The sequence below is a fragment of the Protomyctophum parallelum genome (assembly GCF_964188405.1).
Source record: "Protomyctophum parallelum genome assembly, chromosome: 4".
NCBI lineage: Eukaryota > Metazoa > Chordata > Actinopteri > Myctophiformes > Myctophidae > Protomyctophum > Protomyctophum parallelum.
Window position 1 is genome coordinate 3,986,157 of NC_139700.1, and position 14,615 is coordinate 4,000,771.

Below are 14,615 nucleotides of genomic sequence, written 5' to 3' on the forward strand. Positions count from 1 at the left end.
TCCACCCATCCATCCACCCATCCATCCATCCATCCAACCATCCACCCATCCACCCATCCATCCACCCATCCATCCATCCATCCATCCATCCACCCATCCATCCATCCATCCACCCATCCATCCATCCATCCATCCACCCATCCACCCATCCATCCACCCATCCATCCTATCACTTATTTAGCCACCCACACATTTAGATGTGTACCTACTCGGTTAACACATCCATCCACACACTCATTCACTTATTTACATGAATTCATAATCTATTCAATCACGTGTTCATTGATTCATCCACTCACACATTCATCCATCTCGCAATCCTTTTTTTTTATCGCCTCACCACCACATGGTCCTAACCTCAACATTAAGCCAGCGGTGAATCAGCGGGCATGAATAAAATAGTAAAAATAATTCCTCTCATTTATTTTTGTTCATATTATTTTAACACTATATACAGTCCTGGCACTTGGTCTGCTGCCTATACGAGGTTGCTGTAAAGACGAAAGGGGGGACGTTACGGTTTGCATTGATGGGTGTCCAAAACGGTTGTCTCCGAGTTTCTCTTCAGCTGGGGCAGCAGAATCCTGTCAGTTCAACTCTAAAAAGTTGTTCTCCTGGCGGCCGGCTGCCTCCGATTCTTGCATCCACAGATCTCGACACAGTACAGTCAGCAGCAGCAGCCGCCGTCGTCCGACTTCACACAGAGAATGCCAGAGATCTCATCTTATAGAGATACCTGCCACAGTCATTAGCCGTGACATGGAGCCACCACCTGTCCATATTGGACCGGTGCTGAGGGGTTGTCGAACCATTTCATTTACACGACATTAACTTCACATCCAATCTGAATGAGTTTCTTGTTGCACACACAAGAGCAGCAGCATAGTTTAGTTGGTGGAATCAGTATAAATGTGCCAGAGATTGGACATCTGTCTCATTTAGTTTTCACTCCTCGGCATCTGTATAGCATTTGACGTCTGGCACTGGAACTCAGGTGTTGCGGCAAAGCTAGCTTGTGAGATTGGATCGAAAAAGGTCAACAGACTGCTAAAAAGTTTCTGTACGCAGAAAATCGGAAATATGGGTGAAAAATAATAGCATTGCTCTCCTGGTTAATACCATTGATGTGCCCTTGAGCAAAGCCCTTAACCCATTCTGACCGGGCACCCATTTTGGTGTTGGCATCATGTCGTGCTTTAGCTATTGAAAAATAGCAGATCTACAAGCTCATATCGCGCCACCGAGTGGCGCGATACGAGCTTGTAGGTCTGCTATTTTTGAAAAATCGAAGAGCGACTGACATTTTTAGAATCTGATCTCAGGTCAGAATGGGTTCATCAGGACCAGTGTGTGTCCGGCGGAAACCTCGTATGAATCTGATCTCAGGTCAGAATGGGTTAATTCGCCAGACTACTCCGGTGGAGGGGCTCAGTGGCAGAACAGCAGAAGATTGTAGTTGTACTGGCCAGCAGGAGTAGAGGTGTGTAGCTGAAAATATGGAGCAGGGCACCGCTGACAATAGTAACTTATCTTCAGTCAAAAGTGGTAGCAAGAGCAAAAGTGATATGACCTGTAACTGCGGACAGTCACAACAGCACTCTGAAATATGATATGATATGATATGATATGATGACACCTCTGGACCACCTAGCATCATTCTGAACCACTGGAATGCGAAAAATGACCAAGTTGCTTTACAAAACTTCCAAAGTGTCTTTTTAGCAATACACTTGTACCTCACCCACTCTAGTAACACCTTCTCTGTAGTGCAATAGGCCAGGTCTGGTCAGGTCAGCAAGACAATAATATTATATGATAATATGCAGACACTCCTCCCTGCTTTCATAATATTACTCTTCTTTGCCTGTTACTTGGTTGAATGTTTGTGGAATCAATACATTCCACTGTAAAGGATGGGGAAATAAGGCCTATTGTTGTTGTTGTCCCTTGGATCTTCACTTGGCTCCAACGCCCATCGAACCCACTTCCCCCTCAAGAACGGAGGGTCAAGAGGAGTCCGTGCAGGGGGAGGGCGGAGGAGGGCAGAGGTGGAAGTAGGAGCGTTCGGTGGAGGGCGATGGTGGACAGCTCTCCTCCGCAGAGAGGTACTGGGAGCGCGGGGTGGGGGGAGGCGGGTAGGGGTCCGAGTCCGAGTTCAAGTCCATATAGTATTTGTTGTGCTTGTTGTTGTGAGCACTGTGGCCCCCCGCTGCCTTCCAGCGGCCCACCGATGAGCTGGGCCCCGTCGGCGGGTGGGGGGTATAGTCACTGTCGCACACATCTGTGCTGCATGGCGTGGTGGGAGGGGCTGCCCCGCGCACCGGGTGGTAGGGCCTGCGTTGGGGACGAGAGAACAGAAACTGTTGGTTTACATCGATTCAATAGAGCGCCCCCAAGGTCCGGACGTTACTCGCTCATCCCCTGGTTCATAAAAGTTGTTCACTATGGAGAATAACAAGGGGTCATCTTAAAGGAGAATTCCATACTAAAAGGCTTTCTTACCTTTCTTTGTAGTTGTTACGTCCCCACCAAAGAGGTCCAGGTGTTATTTTGTACAAAAGCTCCATATTGGCTATTTCCTCTACCATAAGCCCTAAATGAATTGCATTGAATTGAATGGGAATTGAATGGGGCTATGGGGTGTTGTGCTAATTCGCTTATTTCCATCGCTCAAAATTACAATTTCTTTGTATATATCCTCTCTTCATAATGTAAATAATATCCCAAGCGGCACACTTTACTACTTCTTTCGATGGAAATAAGCGAATTAGCATAACACCCCATATAGCCCCATTCAATTCCCATTCAATGCAATGCAATTCATTGAGGGCTTATGGTAGGGAAAATAGCCAATAAGGAGTTTTTGCACAAAAAAAACACCTGGACCTCTTTGGTGGGGACGTAACAACTACAAAGAAAGGTAAGAAAGATAAGAAAGCATTCTAGCATGGAATTCTCCTTTAAAAATCGTCTCATATAAGAATTGTGGTCCAAAAGTAAACAAACGGTCTCAGCGATATTGTATATCGCAGAGACAACTTCATCGCCCCCAGTTGCTGGGGGGGGGGGGGGGGGGGGGGGGTGAAGGTGAGGGGCACGTGGGGTGTGCTGCCTGATGTACTCGTGAGGTCAGACTTCGGTGCTCTATGGAACGGAGTTGAACTTCATTTGTGGAATGAAACAAGCATCCATGCATGAACATAAATCAGAGTCCAGAGTCATACAATTGCTACAATCCTAGTCCAGATAAGGACTTTATGCTGTGTTCCAACTTCATCAGAATGGCGTTTCATTTCTACTATGTGTGGATACGATAGTGAATGTACTATAAGGACTACTGTATTTGTACCGAGCAGACCACGAGACCTACCGCACATCTAAACAGATCTGCTACCTGTAGACACGTTTTAGACCTGAGGCTTTTGTTTGTATACTACTGTATATACAATCGTTTTGAGTAGATGATGCTGCTATTTGTCCCAAAGTGATTGCAAAAGATTGCTGCTATTTGTTTCAAAAAAGCTTTATAGTACCCTGTATGTATGACATGTATATAACGACGCAATGTGACATCACATAGCTCTGTTTACACGATGCTGTAACCCCTCCAACTGTACAGTTGTATTTACAAATACATTTTAGACACTTGCTTTGGCACTGTAAACGTATGTTTTCTCATGCCAATAAAGCTGAATTGAATTGAATTGAATTGAATTGAATTGAATTGAATTGAATTGAATTGAATTGAATTGAATTGAATTGAATTGAATTGAATTGAATTGAATTGAATTGAATTGAATTTAACCCATTTTGTACGGGAACCCATTTTGGTGTCAGCATCATGTCGCTTTAGCTATTGAAAAATAGCAGATCTACAAGCTCATATCGCGCCACCGAGTGGCGCGATACGAGCTTGTAGGTCTGCTATTTTTTTTTAAATCGAAGAACGACTGACATTTTTAGAATCTGATCTCAGGTCAGAATGGGTTCATCAGACCAGTGTGTGTCCAGTTGGAAACCTCGTATGAATCTGATCTCAGGTCAGAATGGGTTAACTAAAGAGGCAAGCAAACACACCTTGACCACTGGACGGCAGGTAAGGCTAGACTAGAGAGTAGAGACGTCAACTAAAATAACTTTGAAAGAATGATCCATTATAATACAATGATGAATATAACATTTCTGTCAGCTGCCTTTGTCAGGGTCAATTAGTAGTGTGGGCCAGTTAATACTAAATGGACTGTAACAGATAAGACGAGAGATAAGCCGAGAGTCGGAAACCATTTTCAAAATCAATCGCATTAGCACAGGTATGAATGAGTATGTCTGGGTCAAAACTGCATTGTAGTTACGTGCGTGCGTGCGTGCGTGCGTGTGTGCACGTTCTAGTTGAATCCGTAATGATTCAGTGAGCTAGCTGTACGCGTGTCGCCTCAACAGATACGCGTGTCTTACCTGTACGATCGGGTGGTGGAGGGGCTGTTTGAAGAGTAAAAGATCTCAGCGTTGTACAGAGAGCGATCAGTAGCCGGGGAGGGAGGTGGATTCAGTATCTAAACACACAAAATAACATTAAACCTAGGCATTTATCTCACAAACAACAGACCATTTACTACAGGGTATGTTCTGCTGCACCGTATACGAGATACAATATGTTTGCAAAAGGCCTGTAACGATTTGCCCAACTCACGATATGATTCGAATCACAATACTAGGTTCACAATGTTTTTAACACAAAGTTATTTGCCAGACAAAATTCTCATACACAAATACAGTATTTTATTTCTCTTTGGTTTTTCTTCTTATCCCCTTTTCAATACAGTAGCAAATTACTTCTTTGTTTTAACCCATTCTGACCGGGCACCCATTTTGGCGTTAGCATCATGTTATGCTTTAGCTATTGAAAAATAGCAGATCTACAAGCTCATATCGCGCCACCGAGTGGCGCGATACGAGCTTGTAGGTCTGCTATTTTTGAATAATCGAAGAACGACTGACATTTTTTTAATCTGATCTCAGGTCAGAATGGGTTAATCAGACCAGTGTGTGTCCAGTGGAAACCTCGTATGAATCTGATCTCAGGTCAGAATGGGTTAAATCAATTACAAAGATTATGCATGTTAGATTTACGATATATCCTTACATGCCTAGTTTGCCTGCTTTGGACAAACAAACATACCTGAGGATAAAAGGCCCCCTTGGTAGACGAAGAGCTGCTGGAGGAGGCTCCGGTCACGTGGTTCCTGTCGTACAGCGGAGCTCCACTGCTGCTGCTGCCCATCAGACTCACGGAGCTCATGATGGACTTGCCACAGGCGGGGAACTGCTGGGAGCTGCTGGGGGCGATGAAGTTGAGGGGCACGTGGGGCGTGCCGCTGATGTACTCGTGCGGGAACGTCCCGCTGGGGCCCTTGTAGCGCCTGCACACCACGCGCTGGCACACGAAGTACGCGCCCCCGATCACAAAGACCAGCAGGATGATGGCGATCACCGGGCCGATGGTGGAGGAGCTGGTGGGGAGGTCGCTGACGGGAGGCAGCAGTACCTCTGCTTATGGAGGTAGAGAAAGAGACACGCACAAAGAAAGAGGGATAGAGGAAGTAAGATAGAGAGACGGTAAAATTATTAAGACGCAGGAGAAGTGGGGGGGGGGGGGGGGGGGGGGGGAAGGCAAAGAGAGACAGAAGTTCATAAAAGAAGTTCGGTAGATTTGAGTAACTGAGAAATAATGTTTTGTGTTTTTGTTCATACCACAGGCCAACTCGTCGGATCCGTCGGCGCAGTCAGAGTAGTTGTCGCACTGTTGTTTCTTTGTGATACACTGGTTGTCGCCACAACGGAACTGATTGGGAGGACAGATGTCTGAGAGGAGAGGTGACACAGAGGGCAGGTGAGTGGAGGTCAGACAAACAAAACACAACCTCAATATTGTTCACGTACAATGACCCGTCTACACAAACCAAAAGAACCCAACTAGTGCATATCATGTCCACATCATATCTATAATATATTATGTCTAGCAACATACAGTATATGCAATACTGTATGTTGAATGTCATATTTTGTATCCTATATTAGTTGATTTTGTGTCTTTATAGTATCCAATGTATGAGAGCTTCAAAATATAGTCTAGCCGTGTCAGCTACTGTGGTCTTTGGCAAAGGGAGAGAGAGGAAGTTAAAGGCACTCATTCTTATTGTTCAGCGCAGTTTGACTACTTCCTGTTACAAGATGATCTTACGAGATCGCATACTGTTGGCCACTAAGCAGCTCCACTGGAGCAGTCGGGGGTTCAGTGCCTTGCTCAAGGGCACTTCAGCGGTGTTGGGTGAGTGATGACCGATCACTTCCCGACCCAGATGTTTCCTGCCCGTCCAGGGAATCGAACCGGCAACCTTTCGGCAACAAAAGGGCGCTTCTCTAACCCTTAGGCCACCGCTGCCCACTAATGGACCACTGTCCATTGTGTGCCGGAAGTACGGAAGGCATGCACGCCACGCAGCGCTTGCCACTCAAGTGACTAGTGGACAATCACAGCGGGACTTGTCCGCTCTGTGACGCACACCGAAGCTTCCGCGAAGCACTATAGTCTCACGTTGCCAGACTGTTGCCTCTCGGGAATAGTTGTCTGGCTACTCGAGACCAGTGGAGCACCAACCAGGGACGCTTGCCCTCATGCCCCAGAGCCGAAGGAGGCGTCTACCGTATGTCTATGATCAACACAACCCCACCAATCACAGTGGTCCATGCATCTGTGTCTTAACGTGTGTACCTCTTTATTATGCACACAATGTTAATGTTTACGCTTCATTTATACTCGTGCGGCTGCAAGCAGGTGTTGCACGCCAAAAAATAGCAGTTCACAATATTGGTTCACGTTCGGCGGTTCACCGGTATGCAACCAAAGAATAAATCAGGCTATAACCCATTCTGACCGGGCACCCATTTTGGTGTTAGCATCATGTTATGCTTTATCTATTGAAAAATAGCAGATCTACAAGCTCATATCGTGCCACCGAGTGGCGCGATACGAGCTTGTAGGTCTGCCATTTTTGAAAAATCGAAGAACGACTGACATTTTTAGAATCTGATCTCAGGTCAGAATGGGTTCATCAGACCAGTGTGTGTCCAGTGGAAAACCTCGTATGAATCTGATCTCAGGTCAGAATGGGTTAAGTGCTGTAAAGTGCTGTAGAGTGCACAGAGACCCCTGGGGGTGATTTTGTACTATAAATAAAATAAACTGAAGTGAAGTGAAGTGAAGTGAAGCTGCCTTTTATTTCTTAATGTGGTCAAGGTTGAAGTTATTCTACAATATGAACTGTCTTTCTGCTCTATCTTTCACATTATAGTGGATTATCGTTTAAAATGTAACCCCCTATGCGGGTGCATTATTTACCTCCTATGGCGCGCTACGAGCTTGTAAGGTCTGCTATTTTTGAAAAATCGAAGAACGACTGACATAGAAACATAGCTTTTTCTGGAAAAACCTTTTCCAGGACTGGAACTAATTTCAAAATACTTCCAGGAATATTCCCACGGGTCATGAAGAGCGTGGGAACAACAAAGGGAACGTAAACTCACTGTCACAGTCCTGCTCATCGGAATGGTCATCACAGTCGGGCTCTCCGTTGCAGCGCCGCTGTGCGTCGATGCATTCTCCCTTGTCACACTGGAACTGGAAGGCCGAGCACACGGGGCAGTTCTCCTCGTCGCTGTGGTCCTCGCACTCGGCGAAGCCGTCGCAGCGCCACGCCATGGGGATGCAGTCGATCTCCCCCGTGGAGCAGGTGAACTGCTCCGTGGAACACGTGGGAGGCTCTGGGAGACGAGGGACGAGAGGAGGAAGGACAATGTAACCCATTAGCCCATTCTGACCTGAGATCAGATTCATACGAGGTTTCCACTGGACACACACTGGTCTGATGAACCCAGAAGCAAAGATTTGAGTTATAGATGTTTGCTTTAAAAATTCAAAGGTTTGCAAAAAATGTCAGATCGACAAGCTTGTATCGCGGCACTCGGTACCGCTCTATGAGCTTGTATATCTGCTATTTTTCAACAGCTAAAGTTTAAAATAATGGTTTTGAAAAGAACTGGTTGGAATAACGTGTTCCTTCCACGCGCTACGTCCAACCAGGGAAACTCCCCCCTGTCAGGTGGAAAGGAGCAACTTGGACACTCAGGCATGAAGGAAGCATGAGTTCAAGTCCGTTGCTCTCCCCAGGTTGGTGGAGGGTGTGTAGAGCCCAGGATCACATTAGATTGATTGACACAGGGGTGAAAAATGGGTTACAAAATCGTGGGATAAAAGATATATTAAAAAAATAAAAATAATAATCATTTAAAAGTGAGACATTTTATGGAGCGTTTTGTGAACGTGTGCCTACCTCCACAGTGCAGGAGGTCCTGCAGCAACACCAGGTGCATGGGACAGGAGCAGCGCGGCGTTCCGTCGCCCTTGGCGATGCATATGTGAGAGCAACCCCCGTTGTCACGGGAACAAGGGTGGGAGGCTGGACAGGAGAGAGAGAGCAAGGGTTCGACGGAGTTAAAAACACAGTTGGAAAGGCATAAAACGTTCCTATATACAGTGTAATTGACATCGATTTGACTGGATATTCAGTTTAGTTTGTCGTTTTCACTAGAGCTGTCACTGTCACCAAACAATATTGTCCAAATGCAAAGAAGATTGTTTAGCTGAGATCTTCATGGAACTCCATTAGTAGTCTCTAGCCCATTCTGACCGGGCACCCATTTTGGTGTTGGCATCATGTTATGCTTTAGCTATTGAAAAATAGCAGATCTACAAGCTCATATCGCGCCACCGAGTGGCGCGATACGAGCTTGTAGGTCTGCTATTTTTTGAAAAATCGAAGAACGACTGACATTTTTAGAATCTGATCTCAGGTCAGAATGGGTTAATCAGACCAGTGTGTGTCCAGTGGAAACCTCGTTTGAATCTGATCTCAGGTCAGAATGGGCTAGAGACAGATTGTGACTTTTCCTTTGTTTTGCTAACGGGTACCCAGATTGCTCCATAATGTGACTCCATTAGCATTGCGTACGGCGGTGCATGTGGTCAGGCACTCGCGTGCCCACGCAGTAGGTGGACCTACCGAACTCGTGCGGGTCCATCTCCTCCACGGCGTGTATGGAAGTCAGGTATGAGATGCGTCCCTGGATGCGCGTCCGCCGGTCCCCGGTCAGTTTGTCCACCCTCTCTATCATCTGCTGCTGTCTGTCGATCCAGTACAGGTGCTCGCCCAGGATGGTCAGTCCCATTGGCTGGAGGATGTTGGAGTCCTGCAGGACAATACGATTGGCTCCTGGGAGGGAAAGCGAGGGAAAGAGTAAAGTGACATCGTCAGAGTGTGAAGACGACCCAGAGCTTTTGCCAAGTTGAGTGAACTAAACTTTGATCACCCGTACTGAAGAGGTTTCAAAGTCGACTTTGAGGCTTGGTTTCAGTGTGAGCTGACAATAAAGTATCATATCATATCATATAACCCAAGCCTGCTGGCTTGTAGTTCGGCCATCTTTAAAAATGTTCAAAGACGTTCTCCAATAATGTCATGCCCCCAAGACAGCGATGCCAGGTTCAGAGTGGTGAAGTCTGTATGTGTGCTCTATTAATACTTAACAATTTATTGAATAGTATTAAACAAGAGCTATGTGACTATAAATCAATAACTGGATCCACTGTAAAACTGGTTATTTTTCCCATTCCACAGTTTTGGACAAGGTGACTGACCTCACCTCACCTTCTTTTACATCAAATTACATATTGTATTTTTAGCTGGTAAAGTTGAAGCAACTTGAAATATGTGCAGCAGAATCTTTGTGTGTGATTAGTAGGGTCTGGTGTGTCTACGCATGTATGATAGACTGCAGTTTCCATTCAGCTGGAGATCCATCTGACCAAACAAGGAGAAGAACTAGAAGTGGGGCTGAAGTATTTTCCATACACCTGCCTCTGCGGCTCTGTGTATCTGTTCTTTTGGTTGTGGTTAAAAAAAAAATAGCATCAATCTCTTTTGTCTTTGGAAGCAGTTCAGTGCATGTCTTGCGTTTGGCAGTGCTTTCAATAAAGCCTGTCTTCCTTAGAGTGGCATAAATAAGGTCTGGGGGGAGTGTGTGAGCACGGGTGTCTTGTCCACCCAGGAGAGCCGAGGGGAGCAGAGGGGAGTGAGAGAGAGAAATGCAGTTCATCCATTACAGATCGAAGTCGTGGCATTCACAAAGCGAGACGAACACAGAGAGGGAAAGAGAGACTCGTGGGGTCCATGTTGTGCCCAGACAGCAGTCAGCAATTTTAAGAAGAACACCCTAGTTAGCTATAGCTCCTGTTTGTACAGCTTCATACTACTGGCACAATGGGGGTGGGGGCAGTGGTGCAGTAAGTGGTTATGCCCACCAGGTGTCAGTAGTTACCACAGATGTTACTGAACCTAACCGCTTGCATTATCAGACTAGACAGTATAAAAGGTTTTTATACTTGTATTGCTCAGTTGGTTATGCACATCCGTTTGAAAGATACAATGGCAACTTTATCTGCATCCTTGTGTCCAACACTCACATTGATATGGTTTATTTGTGCTACGCCATGCCATGTGGCAACCATATGTTTGTGCGATATATGATATTCAACCCCCAGGGGTGAGGCTATTGATTAACCCATTTCTGACCTGAGATCAGATTCTAAAAATGTCAGTCGTTCTTCGATTTTTCAAAAAATAGCAGACCTACAAGTGTAGATCTGCTATTTTTCAATAGCTAAAGCATGACATGATGCTAACACCAAAATGGGTTCCCGTTCAGAATGGGTTAAGACCTGAGGCCGAATTCTACAATGTCTTCTAAATCCTATGTTGCTACATTGGTAGTGCTCAAACTTCTTCATGTCAAGGACGCCCCAAAATGATATACTGTATTTGGCTGCAGACCTCTATCTCAAAAATAGTTGGTTGTAGGGACCTCCAGAAGCAAAGATTTTAAAAGAGTTTACTATGTATTCAAAGATTTGCACAAATGTTCACAATGTTTCTGAAATAGCAGATCTACAAGCTAATAGCTATGAGCCAAATACCAATACCAATGTATATATAAATATATATATATATATATATATAAATACCAATATAGTTAAAGAAGTGGTTCAAATCTAAAACATGGATGCTTTCCCAGTTTTAATGGAATAGAAGAAACTGCGATGGAACAGAACAGAACAGAACATTGTACTAAAATCTCCGGAAAAGCCTTGACAAAGTCTTCATTCTGGGCTTGTTATACGTCGGGCCGCCCACCTGTTAGGTCGCTGCTCTCGATCCTCTTGAGGTCGGCGTCGACCCAGAAGAGCTTGCCCAGCTTGTTGTCCAGAGCCAGCGCCACGGGTCGGATCAGACCCGTGGTGAACAGGGACTCTCTCTCCGTGCCGTCCAGGCTGGCCCCCTCGATCTTGGCCGAGCGGTCCTGAACCGTCGTGAAATACATGTACCTGCAGACACAGAGACAGACAGACAGACAGACAGAGAGACAGACAGTAAATCGCTGCTAGTCAAGGACTATCACTTACTAAATTAAAACAAAGTACTCCTAAAAGTAGGAGGAAGAATAAGTAAATTCATGACCATTTTAAAATTTTAAACAATAGTGGGGGGGCCCGGGGGGGGGGGGGGGGGGGGGGGGGGGGGGGCTTGTTTGTCACCCTTTCTCACCCTTTCTCTGCGTTGACCACCAGGGCCCGGGGGGGGGGGCTTGTTTGTCACCCTTTCTCACCCTTTCTCTGCGTTGACCACCAGGGCCCGGGGGGGGGGACTTGTTTGTCACCCTTTCTCACCCTTTCTCTGCGTTGACCACCAGGGCCCGGGGGGGGGCTTGTTTGTCACCCTTTCTCTGCGTTGACCACCAGGGGCCCGGGGGGGGGGCTTGTTTGTCACCCTTTCTCACCCTTTCTCTGCGTTGACCACCAGGGCCCGGGGGGTTTGTTTGTCACCCTTTCTCACCCTTTCTCTGCGTTGACCACCAGGGCCCGGGGGGGGGGGCTTGTTTGTCACCCTTTCTCACCCTTTCTCTGCGTTGACCACCAGGGCCCGGGGGGGGGGGGGCTTGTTTGTCACCCTTTCTCACCCTTTCTCTGCGTTGACCACCAGGGCCCGGGGGGGGGGGCTTGTTTGTCACCCTTTCTCACCCTTTCTCTGCGTTGACCACCAGGGCCCGGGGGGGGGGGCTTGTTTGTCACCCTTTCTCACCCTTTCTCTGCGTTGACCACCAGGGCCCGGGGGGGGGGGCTTGTTTGTCACCCTTTCTCACCCTTTCTCTGCGTTGACCACCAGGGCCCGGGGGGGGGGGCTTGTTTGTCACCCTTTCTCACCCTTTCTCTGCGTTGACCACCAGGGCCCGGCTTGTTTGTCACCCTTTCTCACCCTTTCTCTGCGTTGACCACCAGGGCCCGGGGGGGGGCTTGTTTGTCACCCTTTCTCACCCTTTCTCTGCGTTGACCACCAGGCCCCGGGGGGCTTGTTTGTCACCCTTTCTCACCCTTTCTCTGCGTTGACCACCAGGGCCCGGGGGGGGGCTTGTTTGTCACCCTTTCTCACCCTTTCTCTGCGTTGACCACCAGGCCCCGGGGGGCTTGTTTGTCACCCTTTCTCACCCTTTCTCTGCGTTGACCACCAGGGCCCGGGGGGGGGGCTTGTTTGTCACCCTTTCTCACCCTTTCTCTGCGTTGACCACCAGGGCCCGGGGGGCTTGTTTGTCACCCTTTCTCACCCTTTCTCTGCGTTGACCACCAGGGCCCGGGGGGGGCTTGTGTGTCACCCTTTCTCACCCTTTCTCTGCGTTGACCACCAGGCCCAGGGGGGGGGGGGGGGGGGGGCTTGTTTGTCACCCTTTCTCACCCTTTCTCTGCGTTGACCACCAGGCCCCGGGGGGGGGCTTGTTTGTCACCCTTTCTCACCCTTTCTCTGCGTTGACCACCAGGGCCCGGGGGGGGGGGGGGGGCTTGTTTGTCACCCTTTCTCACCCTTTCTCTGCGTTGACCACCAGGGCCCGGGGGGGGGGGGGGGGGGCTTGTTTGTCACCCTTTCTCACCCTTTCTCTGCGTTGACCACCAGGGCGCGGGGCTTGTCGGTGTCGTCCTTGAGGACCAGGCCCACGGCGTGCCCGTCCATCCTCTGGACGTTGATGGTGTTGTCCGTCTCACAGCTCCAGTAGACGTGGCGGCTGTACGGGTCCAGGCTCAGGTCATGGGGCACGTTCTCCACCTGCTGCACCACGCTGTTCACCACCGTGGCCGACTATGCACAGGGAACACGGAACACAACAACAGCGTTCAGTGTCTGTGTCTGTTTCAGTACGGACAGCTGTAATACCACTGGGGTGACCTAAGGTGGCACTGTTGAGCAGCGTGGCCGTGTGTGTCTCTATGTGTGTCCTGTATGTCTGTTTAGGCAGCACACACACACACACACACACACACACATTTGAATTATTATTATTTGGATCTGAACAAGAGGCGCAATACAATAGACCCAAACACTGATCAGAATTAGGTTACATTATAATATGGTCCAACCAGATAGAAAAAAAGATTGATGACATAGCTATTACTTGACACTACTAGACACAGACAGGATGTTTTTTTCTCTCCCTTTTTTAAGCCACCTAGGGATAAATGAAACAACGCCTTCTGCAGACAGACAGACTGCCCATAATAGCTGAGATTTAGCCAACTTCTTTGCATTTGTCTTTTGCAATCCACCCAATTGCAGACCCCTGAGCACAAGTTTATGGACATGGCCCAGATTTCCAAATACAAGGATAATAAGTTGACAGTTATATCCCAAGGCCATAATACGTTCCACCAGAAGCTGATATTTCATAAGTTTGGATGTAAAACAAGTGTCCATATACAAATCAAATGGGCAGCCTATTTCAAATATAGTGACAGTTTTTCTAATTTCATTGATGAACACGATATCTGGGGTATTTGGAATATCTTGTAGTGAATTGACATGTGTGTCATTGTGATCAAACCAGTCTATTTTTACAGTGCTGTGTTTATACATTCTTGTTGTCCTGTCCTGTACTCCTCTGATCTTGTCTGAGACCAGGTCCACCAGACGGTCACGTCTGGCAATGTACAGTCCTTTATAGTGGCTGCAACCATTTAAGATGTGTGCGACTGTTTCTTTGTCATGTGGTACTGGATGTAGGATGCACATCCATAATAATAATAATAACCTTTCTTCCCTACATTGACGACGGTAGTTACGAAGGGTGTGTTTTTCTGAACGGGAACCCATTTTGGTGTTAGCATCATGTCGTGCTTTAGCTATTGAAAAATAGCAGATCTACAAGCTCATAGCACGCCACCGAGTGGCGCGCTATGAGATTTTTAGAATCTGATCTCAGGTCAGAATGGGTTAATCAGACCAGTGTGTGTCCAGTGGAAACCTCGTATGAATCTGATCTCAGGTCAGAATGGGTTAATGTGGCATTTAGTACGTTTTGGCTGGAGAACCAGCGTTCACTCCTACCGCCATCTTGCACACAGACACACACTTGCGCACGCACACACACACACACACACACACACACGGATCCCACTAACA

The 14,615-nt window shown here is 47.3% G+C and overlaps 1 protein-coding gene across 2 annotated transcripts in view; it reads right to left on the reverse strand.

Moving 5' to 3' along the window:
- Positions 1-1,377: 1,377 nt before the first annotated feature.
- The window catches only part of lrp5 (low density lipoprotein receptor-related protein 5), a 95,603-nt gene continuing 82,365 nt past the window's right edge, over positions 1,378-14,615 (reverse strand). The window contains exons 20-28 of one of the 2 annotated variants that reach the window (XM_083762495.1): positions 13,093-13,298; positions 11,307-11,497; positions 9,120-9,329; positions 8,391-8,516; positions 7,585-7,821; positions 5,752-5,862; positions 5,180-5,547; positions 4,456-4,553; positions 1,378-2,334 (exon numbers count right to left, since the gene is read on the reverse strand). In XM_083762495.1, the coding sequence (XP_083618621.1) occupies positions 2,007-2,334; positions 4,456-4,553; positions 5,180-5,547; positions 5,752-5,862; positions 7,585-7,821; positions 8,391-8,516; positions 9,120-9,329; positions 11,307-11,497; positions 13,093-13,298 (1,875 nt within the window). In that variant the 3' untranslated portion in view covers positions 1,378-2,006. Of the gene's footprint in view, positions 2,335-4,455; positions 4,554-5,179; positions 5,551-5,751; positions 5,863-7,584; positions 7,822-8,390; positions 8,517-9,119; positions 9,330-11,306; positions 11,498-13,092; positions 13,299-14,615 lie in introns of both variants that reach the window. The other variant, XM_083762494.1, reaches the window with a different exon arrangement.